This window comes from Watersipora subatra, chromosome 8, assembly GCF_963576615.1.
Source record: "Watersipora subatra chromosome 8, tzWatSuba1.1, whole genome shotgun sequence".
In the NCBI taxonomy this organism is placed as follows: domain Eukaryota; kingdom Metazoa; phylum Bryozoa; class Gymnolaemata; order Cheilostomatida; family Watersiporidae; genus Watersipora; species Watersipora subatra.
The window spans coordinates 3,678,837-3,700,380 of record NC_088715.1 but is presented as its reverse complement, the minus strand read 5'-3'; the positions used below and the strand labels follow the sequence as shown (position 1 = coordinate 3,700,380).

Below are 21,544 nucleotides of genomic sequence, written 5' to 3'. Positions count from 1 at the left end.
ATGTTCATGGATTGTTGTCATGAAATTAGTGTAGTGAATTGTATAAAATATCTACAAGTATGGTTCCTGTCTGATTCCTGAGAACCAGCCTCTTAAATACTCTGATTAGAGACTCAAGAATACATATTTACCTGTATTAAGTACAACTGCACTCTATGGATATGTTCATGGATTGTTGTCATGAAATCAGTGTAGTGATTTGTATTAAATATCTACACATATGCTGAGTGCCATCTGCTTAACAATGAAAGGAATCTCTGGCAACACCAGGTTTAATACTAGTCATTACCATAAAGTATACATTGCTACTGAATCCTGGCTATAGTCTGGTTCCTTCTATGAATTTGATATTGATTGCTAATCTGTTAGAGTAAACATATATCATAGACATAGACACATATATTTAATATAGTAGGAGTAATCTTCTCTTGTACATTTATACAAGCACATCTAGATGAGTAAATGTCATAGTTTACATAGTCACTCTGTAAACTCAGTACACTAACAACACAGGGTAACATCTATGTTAGTGTTTGTTCTATCTTAGGATATGTAGGAAGAGAAGTGAACTTTTTATAGTTCCATCTGGTACTACATTTACTATGATTATGGATCTACTAGTTTTATAGTTTATCATTACTAATATTATAATACTCCACTTCCTGGTTAGTAACTCTAATATTATTCACTTATTTTTAAAATTACTATTTCTATTATTTGTCTTTCATTTTTCTAATAAATTTTAACTATAAATTCCACTGTCATACAGCCCACGACCAAAGTGATATTGGAAAAAAGAAAGGGTACTGATAGTTGAGAAATGTAATATTAGCAGTCAAATAGGATAACTGCAATGATAGCTGTAATGTACTGGGTGTGGGTGTTATTATATACAACAAATAGCAATAATGAAAGGAAAAGATTATATGTTTATATCTCTCCTCCTGCAAAAAAGAGAAATGCAATATTGGCCAATATTATAAGTAAAATGCACTGATATTATTAGAATAACCAATATTATTTATATAGTAATAATATAAAACCAATGCACATTTTTTTTACATTTCAAAACGGCATAGCTAACAATATCACGAAGTTGTGATATTTATATACATTTTTAGAAAATCTGTACTACGTAGTCATTGTTCTGTAGTCATCCACACTTATAATTAATTATTGTAATAAACTCATAAGAAACGTTAAAAAAATATCATCATCATTTGCTTTACTTACACTGCGTTGGACATCAGTTAGAATGCGAAAGTATTCAAATGTGTCGGCAAATGAAAATGAAAAAATTGAAATCGGCAAAAATGAAACAATTTCTGTACTCCTATGTTAATTGCCGAAAACTTTGGCAATTCGGCAATGCTATAGACTGGTGAAAAGTGCACATTATTTTTTCGTGAAATGCGCAAGACTATCGTTCTATTATCTGTCGCTCGGCGTTTCAATTTCCGGTCTTAACTTTTATTAAATCAAGCTTTTCAAGCGTTTTGTGGCGATTTTCGTCCAAATTAATCTGTCTATTGGTGTATAATCCGATCAGATGGGTTAGTTTTAGGAATTTGTGGTAACACTTCAAAGACTTGGTAACATATTTAAATAGGTTTAAATGTGTTTTGTATTGTTATTATACTTTAACGACTTTACAAAACGATGCTTAAATTTGTTGATGAAATTTCTTGACGAGGGTTCGTCTCATTGTTGATGAATAATTTTTGTAAGTTGTGTGCACATGCATTTATCATAAAAACTCCCACACTTCGCTCCACTCGTTTGGTCGTGGGAATACAGTTTGAGCTTACAATAGACACAAGAATAGGAAAAGGTTTGGGTTAGTTTACACCTGTATGTGTTTATCCAATCACAGTTGAGATAACAGACCATGATACAGTACTTCTCCTTGCAGTTATTTTGTACCAAAATGTGGAACCAAGAACATAACATAATATGTTTAACAGAAAATATAAAACACTCAAACCCATCCTTTAGGTCTCATAGCTCTGGGTCTGTTCCAGTCAGCTTTGTTCAACTAATTCTATCATACCTAGAGGTCACCATTAGGGTACCTTTGGCAGCAAGCTTTACTAAAGTTTATCATGATATGAGCTATAATATTCATTAGACTATAGAAATGAACAGTACTTTTATTATATATTTACAAATAAATTCCTTGGTCAGTTTAGCTACAAACCTGGTATTTGGTCGAAATTACACAAATATATTCATAAAACCCCAATCTGTAATGTTATCTGCTGCTGTAAATATCATAATAATTTGTGATGTCAGTTAACTTTAACAAAATATATTCGAATGTGTGACATGATTTCTTTAAAGAATAACTGAGAGAACTTTACAGATTTCAAAGTAATGTAGCAATTCAACCGTGTTCCTTCATTATGAGCCTTTATGTGACATTGAAGGAATTTCTAGAGAGACTGTCTTTGAAAATAGAGAACTAGGTCACGGTAGGTCCAATACAGGTAGGTCATATACATACACCCGCTGTGCAGGTGGTGTATCACTTATAAGATGATATGAAGTAGCAACACCTAACCTCAGTACCAACAAAAGTACCAACAGTAGACATACCAGTCCAGTTGGAAGAGGTTCACATTCCTGAGCCTCAGTTGTTTTAGACTTGGAGTCATCACAGCAGGAATGACTCCATGCATGATGCTCATGTGGGTGATATGGTGGTCACCCACATCCTCCAGTATCTCTCTCTCATCATCCATAAAAAAGTATGTAGGAGAGTAAGGAATGCCATCAATCTCAAGCTGGCCAGAATGTCTGTACCAGACCTCAAGGTTCTGCCCTGTAATGTAAGTCATTTACTACATACAAAGTCCAATTGTACCATGTTTAGGTAGAACAACCTGTGAATACCATGTTATTAAGTAGAGTCTTTCATGTAGAATCACTGAATTTCAGGTCATTTGAAACATCAGTTTACTTGTAACAGGCTAAAGTATATGACCATATTAGGTCATGGCTCAACACAAACAGTCTGAACCAGTCATTTTCTGTACATGAAGAATTACATGTTTTTGTTTAGAGCAGCTGACCAGTGAACTGACAACATTTAAATCATATATAAAGAATAATCATGTAAAAACAGAGAGATGAATTCCTCAGTTATCTTATTGAAGAAAACTAAATTATTACCAAAGTAAATAAAGGACCTTCACTTGCATTTCTTTTCATCCTTTCTAATAATATAATTTTGCTAAAATATTTCACTGTGTCACCATTTGCTTGGAACTGAGTCTTGTCTTACTCTTGTTTGACTGTCATATATTGAGACTTGACTTGACTTGGAAATTCTTTGACTATTATTACTATAGCTAGTGGAACTGTGGAGGACCATCTAATAACTTGCTGAAATGTTTTCAATGTTCTTAGTTTCAGTGGAAGTAGTTTAGACCAGAGTGAGACAGCATGAAGCATATTAGGTTGGATTACCATTACTGTTACTATTACTATTTCAACTTTTGATATTTTCCCTATTTATCCCAAGCATTTAGGGCGGATGGTTCTGCACACAGTGCTAGCAAAGGATCTTTACTCTAGAAGGAAATAGTGATTAGTTGAAGTAATCAGGAACTTAGGCTAGCATTTTGTAAACAATAATGTGTATTTATTTTTATACATTATTAAAGCCTGGTTTCCATATGACAGCGCAATGATCGTGCGCGGCCCAGTGATCGTGCGCAATGCATTTCTTGGGCTGCGATGCAGTGTTTCCATATTGCGCGTAGGCGCCATGCTCACATTGGACAGGGTGGGTAATTTACTTACTTTTTCGTAGAAGCGACCGAGTTCTTCAGAAAACATCCCTCCGTTTGAATTGTGGGATAGGTTGAAAAGGTTGAGCGGTGTATTTTGGATACATGATCGCACGCACCCGTCGCAACGATCCATTCTGTTGGATCCTTGCGATCAGCATACGTACGTCGCGCGATCGTCGTGCGTTGACACTTCCATATCACAGCCGGCCTATGCACGACGTCGTGCGCCTTGTTGCACGCCTTGTGCTGTCATATGGAAACCAGGCTTTACTGACGGGTTGTCAACATAGCTATTTGTTGAACCATGAAAAAATATGGTCAGATATTTTAGCCTGTTGGAAGAAAACTAACACATCACATGACCTGAAACTGGGTTATTCTACATAAAAGACTCGGGTTAGCAACACAGTGTTAACAGATTGTTTCACCTGAACATGGCTGACTACTTAAAGGAATCATATATACATAAATGTATCCTCTCTTACTAATATTAAAATATGGAATCCTGAAGACTGGTTGATATGAAGCTGTAATAGTTTACAAATCTAGAAGAATTGCAACAAAAGTTGCCTTTGAATAACATGATAACACAAGTGAATGGTAGGAATGTATAAAAGTAAGAATAGTCTAATTTTGACATCTAAAAATTCGATATACGATATTCAATATGAGTAAAGAATTACTACTTGACCTGGTCATTTCCTGTTAAAAATTATTTATAAATGAGCTGAAACACTCCTGAATGTAAATCATCACATGATAATGATCCCACGACCAAACACGAGTGAAGCTATTGTTTGGGAGCTATATGATAAATGCATATGCGACACAACTCTCAAAAATTATCCGTCAATGGCCATTACCAAACCCTTGTACCGACACCTCATCAAAAGATTTAACCATTTTTGTATAGAGTTGTTTAAATATAATGATACAAAACACATAATAAATATGTTACCAAGTCTTTGAAGAGTTGACGCAATATCCTAAAACTAACCCATTTGATTGGATTATACATAAATAGCCAGATTAATTTGGTCTAAAATCGCTATTTAAACTTGACGAACTTTTTTTAATCAAAATTAAGACCGGCCAACAAATTGCTGATAAGGCCGTGCGACAGAGAGTAGAATCATTAAGCCATGCGCATTTCATGAGAAAAACGTTCACACTTCACCAGTCTATGGCATTGTCCAATTGCCGAAGGTTTCTGCAATTAACGTAGATGTACTGAAAAGTAATCGTTTCTTTTTTGCCAATTCTACCGGACTCTGACATTTTGGACACTTATAATGAGTACTTTGGTATTCCAACTGATGTCCAAAGCAGTGAAAGTAAAGGAAATGACGATGAAATTTTTGTAACGATTTTTATGAGATTATTACAATATTTAATAGTAAGAATAATTATTCGATTTTATAAGATTTAGTTATAAGAATAATCATTCGAATTTACAAGATCGAAGTATATAGTGACCGATAGTGTGCAATATGTTACTGTTATTACTTTTCTAAAGATTTTGTTGCTGATACTACGGCTGTGCCCAATATTGCAAAATATTTTAATATCAGCAAAATTAAGTAATAGGCCTACATTTTCTTATAGATATACATCTATTTCTATGACAACCAGCTAAAATCTGTTTAGATTTTTAAATTCAGCATAATTTTTTTAGATATAAATACAGAAATCTAGATACATAAATATCACAACTTCTTGATATTGGTTGCTATGACCAAGGATATACTTTATCAAATTAGCCTAAAAGTTAATTTTAAGTTTTCGTTTGAGAATTTACAACTTAAAAACAACCATTTTTTGTGTGTAAGTTTTGAAAACGCCACCGAGTTAGAAAACAATTACTTACGTTGATGACATTATAGCTGAGTCAGATTTTTGTGATTACACAGATAACTAACATGCACAAAGTATAGATACAATGAATTTTTTGCATAGCAGTGCTAGTTAACATGTTGGCAAAATAAAATATACAACCAAAATAAACGTTCTAGATGGAGTTTGAAATTGAAAAAATATTGAATACATATGAAGCAATATCGGCAAAATGGCTGGCAGTAGGCCGATAGCTAAATTTGTACATGGACGCAAGTGAGAGGGTTATGTATTGGAAGTGTGGCAATTCATAGACAATACAACATGGAATAAGAAGCACTTACCTTTTTGATGTGGAAATTTAGTAGGTGAGAACTGCGTTTTTTTCAGTGACCGCAAGAAACAAACGTTTACGTTACTTTCTCGGTACACGTTGGCAGTAAATATTAATTGCATGTAAATTACTATTCATTAATTTATTTTATTTAATGTGTAGAACATTTGTATAGCTGTATAGGCACCTTTTGCGGGCCGCAGAACTCAGGACGGTGCTTTTTAACATGGCATCAACTTTGCTGTTTAAAACGGAACAGTGCCGTTGGGCACTGGAAAGAAGTAGAGATTACTAATGGGAGACAACGTCATTTTTGTGTAAAAAAATGAATAGGTAATGTATAGACACGTGTAATAACCAGAGATTCCTGTTAATGCGCTCTAGCGATGAAAGAAAAAACCACGGAATAGCTGCACCCTTATATAAGCCGCAAACCATCAGAAGAAAGTAGTGGCTAATAGACCGAAAAGTACGGTGCTCTATAAGGCAGACACACAATTACACACACAGACAACGATTGCCGTTTGTATAGTAGATATATATATATATATATATATATATATGAAAGGAAAAGATTATATGTTTATATTTCTCCTTGCAATAGGAGAAATGCAATATTAGAAGTAAAAAGGCAAGCTGCTGTGTAATATATGGATATAAATATATACAGTGAAACATGGATAACTCAAACTTCACGGGACCGAGCAAATGTGTTTGAGTTATCAGAGCGTTCAAGTTATTAGAGCACAGTCACAAGTGAATGTATTTATCAGTAGATACATATACAAACTACATGTATATATAAAACTAAAGTATATAGGTTGTTTGTTGTAAGTTAAAGGGCATCTGATGTAGAGTTTTAAAGTATTTATCAGAAAGTATAGATATTTTTATACACTTGAGATTTGTGTGTTGTTTTAGGTGATGTGACTGCCAGAAATTTTTCAGATTAAAATTGGCAAAACCTAATCGCGGTTAAAACGCTCAGAAGACGGTTTTTCTTCTGAGTGTTTTACTCGAGATCAATTTTGCCAATTTTAATCTTAAAACGATTTGTCAGTCACATCACCTAAAACTGCAAACAAATCTCAGCCCAATAGAAAAATATCTATTCTTTCTGATAATTTTTAAAACTGGACATTATAAGTAAACATTTATGACCAATGCAAAAAAGCATGCTTTACATCTGATCAGTTGTTTCATTTAAAAAACTTATCAAGTGTAGTCTGTGACAAGGTATTTTTTTGACAAAGATCAACAGTGTGACTTATTGTAGAAATCGATTTTAAACAGTTACTATAGTCCTTAAAAACTTGTTAGCCTTTTTTAACAAAAATGGCCCATCAATAGGTACGCCTTCACTACGCACTTGTCTAAACCAAGTCAATAATACACCATCCAAATCATCATGCGACGTTGAACGATCTCTTAGCCTTGATGAATTTTGGTCACATAACGATCTTATTCTTTCTTTTTGTTTAATCCATGTTGACACTGTACTTTTTGGAAGATTTGCTCTTTTTGATAATGCTGATAGCTTTTGTCCTGCTTCGATTTCCTTGAGTACTTTAAGTTTGTCAGAAGGTTTCCACGCTTTTCTTTGCTTGCGTGATGCCATCGTAAAGTGGATGTCTGCTGTAGCGGACGCCATGCCACGAGCCTATTTGTGACATTTTTTCTTTATGTATCCGCATATAATCACTGTTACAATATGTATTTTGCATGCTGTGTCTATCTTTAATAAATTTTTATCGCTGATACCTTCTAACGTTTATAGCTTGACCGTAACTAAGCGAACGTCTTAGCGACCCTATTAATCATTTTTATACGATTTCTTTTTCGGTTCCATTATACGGTACGGGGGAAATTATATGTACACTATATGCGTATAAAAAGCGCTTTTGTTAAGAAAGCTCTTAGTCTCAGTTCCGCGACTAGTGGAAACTCTTCGAAATAAATTGAACGGAAACCACGTTTGTGAATTCGGCAAAAAACTGTTCGAGTTAACGGTGTCGAGGTCGAGTTATATAAAGCCATTTATCATTGCGTGAGAACGGACCAATCAAATCCATTCGAGTTAACCATGTGTTCGATATATCCGAGGGCGAGTTATCCATGTTTCACTGTATATGCCTGAGCTCTGAGCTGCACTGATGAAGCTTCAATAGCTGAGACAGTACTGTCTGTAGCACACACACATATATGTGTATACACACACACACACACATGTATATATATATATATATATATATATATATATATATATATATATATATACACACACACACACACATATATATATATACAGTCAAACATGGATAACTCGTCCACGGATAGCTCGAACACATGGTTAATTCGAACATTTCCTTTGGTCCGTTCCCACGTAATGATAAATTGCTATAGATAACTCGAACTCAACACTGTTAATTCGAACTGTTTTTTTGCCCAACAGCTACCGAAACGGTTGTTTTCGCTTTAGAAAATCACTTTATTCAAAGCCATAGAGGTAAACTTCATCTTTTCGTAATTCATAAGCATATTACCACCATCGGCAAAATATTTTTGTCAACGACTTTTCTAAAAGTTTGGTGAAATTTGATTTATACTGCGATACGATGAATAGCACGGGCTAGCCGGGTCACGCCCGCAAGAATTTTTGCCACGAAAATACAAAACAAAAATCGCATCTTGTTTTGTATGTGCGTGGCGAAAATCCTTGAGTGCGTGACTCGGCAAGCCCGTGATGAATAGTTTTCCGACGTTGATTCCGTGTTGAATCAACGTCGGAATGTTGAATGTTTAAAACGTCTTAAAAAATGTTGTAATTAAACGTATACGTTGTCTGAGCTACAAAAAACTATTCATCGTTTGACCTAAACACAGAATACGTGTGTACATTCAATAAGTATCTATTAAAAAAGCGTAAGTGATATAGAATGTACCGTAAAACCTCGTAAAACTTCTAATTGAACTGCCTCGGAGTGTTGCTCTTAACGAATCCCAGGTAAAGTAAGGTAATCTGCATGAACTTCAAGAAAAAACGGCAAAATTGATCGTGGGTAAAACTCCAAAAGAAAAAAATGTCTTTTCTTTTGAGCATTTCAACAACGATCAAGTTTTGCCAATGTCAATCTGAAAAACGTCCTGGCAATAACATCACCTCAAACAACAAACCAATCTCAAGTGATAGAAAAATCTCTATACTTTTTCATGAAAACATTTTAAACTTTACATTAGAAGCATTTAATTTGAAACAAGCCATTTGTGCTTTTGATTTATATTATAGCTTGTATATGTACATGTATCTACTAATAAATAAGTAAATATATGGACTTGTGACAGTGCTCTGATAACTTGAATGCTCTGATAATTCGAACACTTTTGCTCGGTCCCTTGAAGTTCGAGTTATCCATGTTTGACTGTATGTGTATATACACAAACGCACACACACACACACGCACACGCACACGCACACGCACACGCACACGCACACATGCACGCACGCACGCACACACACAAACACACGCACACATATATATACATACACATATATATATACATATATATATATAGGGGTTTGGGGACATATACAGTCATACTTCAACTTACGAGCTTAATGCGTTCCGAGACTGAGCTCGTATGTCAATTTACTCGCATGTTGGTGCAATTTATTTATATATAGAACAATTAAATATATATTGATTGGTTTCCATACTCTGAAAAAAGCAAATAAAACACTCAAAACAAGATATTGCAACATAAAGAACATGTTGGTTATTCTCCTTACGTACTACATGCTTTCAAAAAACAACAAATAAAAAATAATGCAAGGAAATGTGATTAATTAAAATGTAAAATTAAATACATACAATAGCAGTTAACACTCGCATTTGCCAAAGAGGGAGATATAAGTTATCCTTCGTTAGAACATTTGACTTTGATAAATTTGGATTTTATCAAAGTGTTAAAAGACAAACTTAGAAACAAACTAAAATCAAACTTTCATGTTCAACTAAACGTAATTAAAATTTTTTCGGCGTTCATAGTTTGAAGTTTCTCGCTGGTTAGCGAGAAATTTTTTCTTTTTTTTCGCTTTCACGACTAGCCGGCCGTTTTAAGATAAACCTATCTAAGGACGTTTGCCTTTGTCGCCCTTGCAACATGTTGCGATTAGGACGAACACAGGTGTCGTCACAAATGGTTAATGCACGACCACTAGCCAGCTTGTCCGAATGTCTATTTAACAGTTTAAATAGATAGCGCCGGCCTTTTCACATAGCATCGTTTCAGTTACGCTGTCACCGGCCAATTGTTTGTCCAATGCCACCAGCGGTCGTGAAGATCGCTGCACCGCTTACAAACTATGGTTAGTCCTTTTGCGAACTAAATGCCCTGAATATAATCCTTCTGTTTGATAATTATAAATGTATTTCTGTCACATTGCCGAGCTAGCTCAATCACGCATACACATTTCGCATATTTTTCAATATTTTTAGGTTTAATATCAATTGTCATCATTTGCTTTTTCTTTGTATTATCTTTCATTTTACTGGCAAACTTTCGGTCTACGCACAGTACGTTTAATTCACATAATTCTGCACAGAAAATCGTGCACAAAAAACACGGTACAACAGTATAACCTGAGCAGTTGAAAAATACAGAGTGATGCTGTTCTCTTAAAACACCTCCGGCATACTTGGCAACTGACTCAAGTGCTCGTATCTCAAACATGGCTGGTATGTTAGTGCTAAAACTTGCTTAAAAGCTGGCTCGTATCTCAAGTTTCTCGTACGTTGGAGCACTCGTAAGTTGAAGTATTACTGTATATATATTACACAGCAGCTAGCCGTTTTACTTCTAATATTGCATTTCTCCTATTGCAGGGAGAAATATAAACATATAATCTTTTCCTTTCATTATTGCTGTTTGTTGTACATAATAACACACAGTACATTACAGCTACCATTGTAGTTCTCCTATTGCACTGTGGTGCCATTTGACTGCTAATATTGCATTTCTTTACCAGCAATACCCTTTCTTTTTCCCTTCACTTTGGTCGTGGGCTGTATAACAAGGAATTTCTAGTCTAAAAATTTTGAAAACTCACCAAGTTTTCTGTAAAACATAACTATGAAGTCTGCTATGAAAAGTGCCGTTAGTGAAATAAGAGTTCTCTTTCGGTACATCCATGAAAAACATCTCGTTGACACTATCGTGAAGCATTTGATTAACATTGACATTATGACATTGGAATTTCTAGTAATAATAGTAATAAGAAATATAAAGTCAGTGATATACAATATGATCAGCTGTATGTTAGTCATGTGACAACAACAAATCAGATCAACCAATCAGAGATGAATTACTAGTGATTATCATGAGTATAGTTGGTGTGACTTGGGACTCACTGTTTACAAATGATACTTCCATAGAAGAATTGTAATTGTAAAAGAACCCATAGACTCACCTAGTCTAAACACAATTTAACAGATGTCTATACTCGCAGGTAAAACAGTGATACTATACTAAACAGTAATTCACTGCTACAACTTATTATAGAGTACTTACTCTCCGTAGTTGTTGTCTGATATATCTTATTCTCTTTCTCTTGACTCTCCCTATTAACTGTTGATTTTTCATTACTCCTGCTCAGATAAGAGCCCATTATAACACCTGCAACAAATATTCCCTCACGTATATTGAAGTAGTTTAATAATCAGCATGAAGTTCCAGTTAAAGAACCAAGGCAACAGAGAAACATCTTTACTATCGTAAGAACCATGTCCGTCTATCTAAAGCCACGATTACAGGTTTGAAAAAATGCACCAGATGGGATTTGAACCTTAGCAGCCAGTCACACTACCAACTTTACCCTCAACCACTTTGCTATACCATGGAATAACTGTGGAGATAGCTATTACACTTGGTGATCACTCAGAACACACAAGACTAACAAAGTACTGGTAATAGTAGTAAAACCAGGATTCTACATTCAGCTAGTTTGACAATCAACACAGTAACATTTAAAGAACTAAGGCTAATTTTAATTTAATAAGGAAATTTGGAACTTCAGAGTATAACATTTATGGTAGGAATAGCTCTATGTGATTCTACTAATCGGTCAATAGACGGAGGAAATACACTGTAGACTATGTTAGATATGTGGAAGGTGTATAGACCATAATTAATACTAAAGAGTCACTAGACAGAGGAAGGACACTGTAGACTGTGTTAGATATGTGGAAGGTATATAGACCATATTAATACTAAACAGTCACTAGACGGAGGAAGAACACTGTAGACTGTGTTAGATAAAGCCACGATTACAGGTTTGAAAAAAATGCACCAGATGGGATTTGAACCTTAGCAGCCAGTCACACTACCAACTTTACCCTCAACCACTTTGCTATACCATGGAATAACTGTGGAGATAGCTATTACACTTGGTGATCACTCAGAACACACAAGACTAACAAAGTACTGGTAATAGTAGTAAAACCAGGATTCTACATTCAACTAGTTTGACAATCAACACAGTAACATTTAAAGAACTAAGGCTAATTTTAATTTAATAAGGAAATTTGGAACTTCAGAGTATAACATTTATGGTAGGAATAGCTCTATGTAATTCTACTAATCGGTCAATAGACGGAGGAAATACACTGTAGACTATTTTAGATATGTGGAAGGTGTATAGACCATAATTAATACTAAAGAGTCACTAGACAGAGGAAGGACACTGTAGACTGTGTTAGATATGTGGAAGGTATATAGACCATATTAATACTAAACAGTCACTAGACGGAGGAAGAACACTGTAGACTGTGTTAGATATGTGGAAGGTATATAGACCATATTAATACTAAAGAGTCACTAGACAGAGGAAGTACACTGTAGACTATGTTAGATATGTGGAAGGTGCATAGACCATATTAATACTAAAGAGTCACTAGACAGAGGAAGGACACTGTAGACCATGTTAGATATGTGGAAGGTATATAGACCGTAGTAATACTAAACAGTCACTAGACAGAGGAAGTACACTGTAGATTATTATAGATATGTGGAATGTGTATAAACCATATCAATGCTAGACAGTCACTAGACAGAAGAAGTACACTGTAGACTATGTCAGATATTTGAAAGGTACATAGACCATATTAATACTAAAGAGTCACTAGACAGAGGAAGTACACTGTAGACTATGTTAGATATTTGAAAGGTATATTGACCATATTAATACTAAACAGTCACTAGACAGGGCAAGTACACTGTATACTATGTTAGATTTGTGGAAGATGTATAGACCATATTAATACTAAACAGTCACTAGACAGAGGAAGTACACTGTAGATTATTATAGATATGTGGAATGTGTATAAACCATATCAATACTAAACAGTCACTAGACAGAGGAAGTACACTGTAGACTATGTTACATATGTGGAAGGTATATAGACCATATTAATACTAAACAGTCACTAGATAGAGGAAGTACACTGTAGACTGTGTTAGACATGTGGAAGGTATATATACCATATTAATACTAAACAGTCACTAGACACGAGGAAGTACACTGTAGACTATGTTAGATATGTGGAAGGTGTATAGACCATATTAATACTAAACAGTCACTAGACAGAGGAAGTACACTGTAGATTATGTTAGATATATGGAAGGTACATAGACCATATTTATACTAAACAGTTACTAGACAGAGGAAGTACACTGTAGACTATGTTAGACATGTGGAAGGTATACACATAGAGTTATCTCCCCCTAGAGTGATAACTACACGAGTGTTTTCGGTGCCAACAAGGAGCGTTTAGGCCACGCCCCTTTTTTGTGCTAGTCAGTCGTAGTGATTGACTAGATCAATAACATCAGCCATGAGAAGGGTTAAACAAGAATCATGAATTTCCAGTTAAGATAGTAATTAATGCTCATATTAAAGAAATGATGATTATAGTTTATTACTCTAATATATGCTTATTATTTAAAGCAATTCAATACCTACCAGGGATCGCTAAACATATTATGGAAATGTTTACTTTTTCATATCCATTTCCATCAATGATATACAGCCCCCCACAGCCCCATACAGCAATGATATACAGCCAATGATGTACAGCCCCCTGTATATCATTGTTTCTATAAACATAAATATTTCCATAATTTTAGGGAGATGGATATGGAAATTTTATTTTAGAAGTATGGAAATGTTATTGAAATGGAAATAATATGGAAATGTTATTGAAATGGACATAATATGGAAATGTTAGTGAAATGTAAATAATATGGAAATTTTATGGAAATGGTAATATTATGGAAATGCATTATGGAAATGTTATGGAAATAGAAATAATATGGAAATGAATTATGGAAATGCTATGGAAATGGAAATAATATGGAAATGAATTATGAAAATATTATGGAAATAGAAATAATATGGAAATGATTTATGGAAATGTTATGGAAATGGAATTAATATGGAAATAAATTATGGAAATTTTACGGAAATGCAAATTATATGGAAACGAATTATGGAAATGGAAATTGTGACATACACATAATCTTTGATACCTACTTGACTTGCAATGGCATTGAATAGATAGTGTTAAGTAAGTGAGCTAATGCAATCAGTTACTCATAGATAAGATAGATAGTCATACTGGGGTTGTATTACATTAGTGTGATGGGAAGCTAATCGACTGCCATCAACTATGAGTTGTACTACCCGAGTAATGAAAAAGTCTTTGGAGAGAAAGTTTATTTTTATATAACATTTACCATTCTAACATTTACACTTCATATCATGAGAAAATATTTTTAAGCAGTTCAAATGAATTAAGAGGAAAAAGAAAACAACTGTAAAGGTTTTCAAGATTTTTCAAACAACTACAACTTTTAAATTTCATATCATGAAAGAAGTGTTTTGTTGAAATAAATTAGGAAAAAAAACTGTAAAAATGTTTAAACGTAAAATAACTAGCAAGTAATGGCTAAATATAATCTGTTTAGCTATGATCACAATAAAAAATTATTTAATAAATAAGGCAATAAAAGAGTGTATTTTATTTTTATATAATTATAATTTAGTATAATTAAGTACGTTATAATTTATTTTTATTTAACATATAACATTATTTGCCACTTTAACTTTCAAACTACATATTATGAAAAGTGTTTTGTGTAATTAAAATAAGTGAAGAGAGGAGAAGAAATAAAAACAACTGTAAATGTTTTCAAGCTTTTTCAAACAACTACAAATTTTAAATTTTATATCATGAAAGAAGTTTTTTGTTGAAATGAATTAGGAAGAAAAATGAAACTGCAAATGTGTTTAAATGTAAATGTGAAATAATTAGCAAGTGATGGCTAAATATAATCTGTTCAGCTATGATTACAATAAAAAATTATTTAATAAATAAAGTAATAAAAAAGTCTATTTTATTTTTAAATAATTTTAATTTAGTATAATTAGGTATAATTTATTTTTATCTAACATATAACAGCATTTGCCACTCTAACTTTCAAACTTTTTGCTTGCTTACATCAAGCAAAGATGTCCACTAACTAGTGGACATCTTTGCTTCAAGCTAGTCTATGTATTTGATTGATATGTATTGATATCTAATATTACATGCAAGGGCTGTTTGTGAACTGTGGTGTCAATGAATCACTCTATCACCATACAATGTCAATACTTTCAGTTGATGGTAGTCGATTAGCGTCCCATCACACCAATGTAATACAACCCCAGTATGACTATCTATCTTATCTATGAGTAACCAAAGATATACAGCCCCCACACATGGGGGCTGTATATCATTGGAGTAACTGATTGCATTAACTCGCTTACTTAACACTATCTATTCAGTGCCTTTGCAAGGCATGTAGGTATTGAATTGCTTTAAATAATAAGCATATATTAGAGTAATAAACTATAATCATCATTTCTTTAATATGAGCAATAATTGCTATCTTAACTGTGGAGATTCATGATCATTCTCATGGCTGATGTTATCGTTCTGTCAATCACTACGATTGACTAGCACACAAAAGGGGCGTGGCCTAAACGCTCCTCGTTGGCACTGGAAACGCTCGTGTTGTTGAAGGCACAATTATCACTCTAGGAGGAGATAACTCTATGGGTATATAGTCCATATTAATGCTAAACAGTCACTAGACACGAAGAAGTACACTGTAGACTATGTTAGATATGTGGAAGGTATATAGACCATATTAATGCTAAACAGTCACTAGACAGAGGAAGTACACTGTAGACTATGTTAGATATGTGGAAGGTATATAGACCATATTAATACTAAACAATCAATAGACAGAGGAAGGACACTGTAGATTATGTTAGATATGTGGAAGGTGTATAGACCATATTAATACTAAACAATCACTAAACAAAGTAAACTGCAAACTATGACACTCGATAAGAAGTAGTTACAATAATTACTATCATATTAACTTTATAATCACTGTAACTTCTCACTTATCTTCACATGTATTCAACCTCTTATATTTACATGTATCTCTCTTGTAATAAACATAAATAATAATGTATCTCTCTTGTATGATTCATGAAAAGACACAACATTCTGTGTTAGTCTACATTACTAAGTAAACTCCTCAAGACGGTAGACCAGAAATCAACAACATGAAGAGATGGGATAACCTAGCTTGTTTCTCACAAACTATTACCTGTACATGTCTAGTACGTGTAGATGTGTACATAGTTCTATTATCACTCACCTTTGTTGTGGTTTTTAATATATTAAGGTGTACCCAGTGTTTTGTTTTCTTTGTAGACAACTAAATTCTTAGTTTTCCTTAAACCAACCAACTACAATAGTAAGACGGAACAACCTGAACATACAAGTGAGCAGGCTAAAATAATTGGAGTTCACAGGTACCACCACGTTGTAACGTAAAAATATCGGCGCTAGACCATTGATAAAGGCAACCTTATCAGTTAGCTTACTGTAGTGAATTTTTGCGCTTGCCTCTCGCTAATACAGCGACTTACGGCACTTGCAATCACTACTAAGCGGTTTCTGCGTACAAGTTGTCTTATACTGAATGAGTATTAGCTCTCATGCACAACTGTAATTGTTCAAGCGAGATGACTGGTGAATGAGTATGGCTCTTTATTACGCAAGCCAAGTATTACTGCACATACATGTAGATGAGTTAATGTTCTAATACCGTACAGGATGAAAATATTCGTTGGTCATAAAAATTTGCGATTTCGCGAACAGTCAATCCGCGAATTATTAAATTCAGTGAATAATTAGTTCTATTTTTAATCACAAGAGAGAATAACTACTGCATCAAATTTAAAACTAGTCGCTGGCCTAGTTTTTAATGTGAATACTAAATGTAATTGAGTTCCAAAACGTTTTTAAAATCATTGCCTGAGCTTTGAGCTAACACCATTAGCAATGCATCACATTTATTTACAAAATTATTCGAGGTTGTCGCAAGATATGCAGAATGGCGTCATCGCGAAAATAGCCGTGAGGCAGAAGTAGTAAACGTAGCCGAAATCCAAAACTTCTTTAAAATCATCGCCAAGCTTCGAGCTTTGTTGCCATTGCGTCAAACTTTGCAAAATTATTCAAAGTTTTTACAAGTTGTTCGGCATGGCTTCAGCATAGCAAAAAAGCTCTCCTAGTCTTTTTGCATTAGAATCAACTCCATCAATCTCTAATACCGAAGTCAAGGATGATCATGATTCTGATCTGGACATTATGGTATGTATTTGATTTGCAGTGCAGATACGTTTTTTCATAATCAACTGCATTAGTTAATTCTTTTGTTTAAAAACTGATCGCTTTCATCAAATACTTCAGCTATTGTTTTTGTACTTCCTCAACACTCGTTAATATTTTTTCTTTTTCGTGTTTACTGCAGATTGACTACGAAAACTAGAGACAAGTAGTAATAATATTCGTCAAGGCAGGAATATTGGCAGAGGCAACCAGTCAACCTAGACCCCTTCATCGACAGCAACTCCTTGATATTGCTGTAGCAAACATGATTAAATTATATATTTTATTTCATGTATAGATGTATTATAATTTATTACGAACTTGAGTGTACAAATAAAACATTTCAAATACAAATAAGATTTTACAAACAATGAATGAAGTAAATATAAACAGTTTAGTCCATATGGCGGTTGTCTAGCAATAAAATTAAACTGGTACTCTTGATATGTAAATACTAGCGTGTAATGGTGCTTTCTGACTAGTTATTTTGGTAATAGTCGCTCTGTCGCTGTCACTGTCTTGGGTATGTGTTGAAGGCGATTTTCTCGCTACTACATGGCTGGTAATGAAGTTATCATCAGAACTCTCCTCGTGGCTTACTATTGCTGTTATATTAGTTAGTCTTGTTTATGTATCTATTATTGGTTTCCGAGGCTAGGTTTCCGCCAGGGAGTCGCCATCTTGATATTATTTTCCAGTCACTTGTCTGATGCCAATAAAGCTGGACTTACATGTATCTTATTACATAAATGATATAACATGGTGTCAGGACTTTGAACCACGCATTTGCCGTTTTTGTTATCTGCACTGTAAATTGAATTTATTTCGACGGGAATATTAAAGAAGATTGTGGCTAGTATCATATCGGAATGACGGAGGCCGATGCTGCACGCCCCCTGCCGTTGAGGATAAAAGTTGACACTCCTGGACATTTGGATTTTGTTAATGCCTCCACGCAGTGGACAGAGTGGTTAAAAAGGTTTCAGCGGTTTAGGAACATTGGTGGCTTAGCAGAACAGTCTAATGCAGTGCAGATCGATTCTTTGCTCTATATAATGGGTCCGGAAAGTGAGGATGTATATGCACAGCTGCAATTTACAGGAGATGAAGCGGACAGAACATTTAAAGCAGTAGTGGATGCCTTCACTGCTTACTTTCAGCCACGCAGAAATGTTCTCAATTACAGGACGCAGTTTTACAACCGTAAGCAGAGTGCTGATGAGTCGGCTGAAGAGTACATTCGCAGCGTTCACACTTTGGCAGTTAAGTGTCGATTTGATGCAGGATTGACACAAAATGATATGGTCAAGGACCGACTACTCTCTGGTATGTCTGATACTTCGCTTAGTTCCGAGCTACAGCTTGATGAAGACGTAACACTAGATGCTGTTATATCTAAGATGCGCGCTAAGGAGGCAATAGTGAAACAAATGCAACTCGAAACGAAAGTGGCTGCAGTTAAATTAACCGGTACTGCTTAGAGTAATCAGAAACAAACACGCATGATATGGGACTGCAAATATTGTGGAGGTTCTCATCCGCCACGTTCATGTCCAGCTTTTGGAAAGAAGTGCAACAAATGCTCCAAAGCTAATCACTTCGAACGTGTGTGTAAGCAGAGCAGAGCTCAGGCTGCCGAGGTAACCGCGAATGGTACAGCTAAAAGTGAAGACTCGGATTTCTTCATTCATACACCAAACTTACATGCCGATGCTGTTAGCAATGACACTAAAACCATTTATGTTGATAGGTTTGATTCTGCTATTATTACTCATGCTTTTAGTATCACTAATGAATGGTTGGAAGATCTTGTTGTGAATGGTCAGGTGTTAAAAGCAAAAATAGACACGTGTGCTCAGGCAAATGTTATCACATCTAATGAACTTCAACGGGTTGCCCCAAATTCTGTGATTAATCCTAGTCGCACGAGGTTGACTGCCTACTCGGGACATGTTCTGCCTGTTGTAGGTGTGAGTGAGATGGAGGTATCATACAAGGGACAAAAGCATTCTCTTAGCTTTCACATACTGAAAGGGGAACGAACAGCACATACTTTGATTGGATTGCCGTCCATAAAACGACTGGGCCTTCTCAGTGTCTCTGTGGTAGGTTCAGTAAATTCTGATACTGTAGGTAGTAAAGGTAAGTGTAGGATAGCCGGTCAGTTCCCAGATGTCTTTGAAGGTTTTGGTAAGTTGAACATTACACATAGTATTATACTCAAACCAAATGCAGAGCCATATTCTTGCCCACCAAGGTCGGTACCGCATGCACTCAAAGCCAAACTGAAATCTGAGTTAGAGCGATTGGTGTCATTGGGAATCATTGCTGAATGTAAAGAACCAAGTGAATGGGTCAATCAAATAGTGCCAGTCCTAAAACCTGATGGATCACTCCGCATATGTCTTGACCCACAACAGCTCAATGCAGTGACTATCAGAGACAGATATGTTTTACCAACTATCAGTGACATATACGCAAGGTTATCTGGCTCCATAATTTATACTACTTTGGACGCACAATCAGGATTTCACCAAATACCAATTGATGAACAGTCCTCCAAACTAACAACATTCATGACACCTTTTGGTCGCTTTAGGTACCTACGTTTGCCATTTGGTCTCACATCCGCACCGGAGTTCTTTCATAGGACTATGGTGGACATAGTAGGGGATATACCAGGGGTGGAAGTATACATTGATGATGTATTGATACATGGCACTACAGAAAAAGAGCATGATGAGAGACTTAAAGAAGTTCTCACTCGATTCCGAGCAGCTGGTTTGAAATTAAATGCAAAGAAATGTCAGTTTAGGGCTCAAAGTGTGAAATTCTTGGGTAATATTTTGTCCAAAGATGGTATCCGGCCATCTCCAGACAAAGTTCGAGCAATACAGAACGCTAAGAGGCCCAGCAATAAGTCAAGAATTCGTTCATTTCTTGGTTTGGTGACATATCTGGCTAAGTTTTGTCCAAATTTGTCACAGTGCACAAATCCCTTACGACAATTGGTTAAAGATGGGGTGGATTTTTGTTGGGAGTCTGCTCAGGAGCAAGCATTTTAAAAGGTGAAAAGTTTGGTCACAAACGCACCAGTATTGGCACTCTATGATCCTAAAGTTGATGTAACTGTGAATGTAGATGCAAGCTCGCATAGTTTAGGTGCAGTACTCATGCAAAAGGGACAGCCAATAGAATTTGCAGCACAATCGCTAACTTCGACGCAATGTTTGTATGCTCAAGTGGAAAAAGAAATGCTAGCCATTCAGTTCGGGCTTACACGTTTCCATCAGTATGTATATGGGCGAGAAGTGATTGTCGAATCTGATCATCAGCCTTTAGTTAAAATTAGCAAGAAACCCCTCAGTGACTTAACACCCAGACTTCAACGAATGCGCATGCAAATTCAGCACTACCAATACCAAGTAGTACATGTACCAGGCAAGCAAATGTTTGTATCAGATTACCTCTCAAGGTCTTGCAAGGCAAAAACGCATGAAGTAGACTTGAATTTAGATGATCCTATGCCTCAAATCTGTGCGCTCAGAGTTCGTGACGCAACTGCTGTTGATGCTTACAAATAAGCTACTGCTAGTGATGATACATTGAAAATAGTAATGCACTATACCAAGACAGGCTGGTCAAACCAGAAGCGATTGTGTCATGCATTGGCTAAACCTTACTGGAAATTTCAGAGTAAAATCAGTGAGTGCAATGATTTGCTGTTTTATGGTAGCCGGCTTGTGGTCCCTTATGAAAAGCAACAGGAGGTACTTGATCAGCTGCATGCTAGTCAT

General features: G+C 35.2%; 1 protein-coding gene across 1 annotated transcript; it reads left to right on the top strand.

Moving 5' to 3' along the window:
- Positions 1-18,616: 18,616 nt before the first annotated feature.
- LOC137402231 (uncharacterized) lies at positions 18,617-19,228 on the top strand. The gene has a single exon (XM_068088728.1). It carries the CDS (start codon positions 18,617-18,619, stop codon positions 19,226-19,228), a length of 612 nt encoding a protein of 203 aa, XP_067944829.1.
- Positions 19,229-21,544: the final 2,316 nt, after the last annotated feature.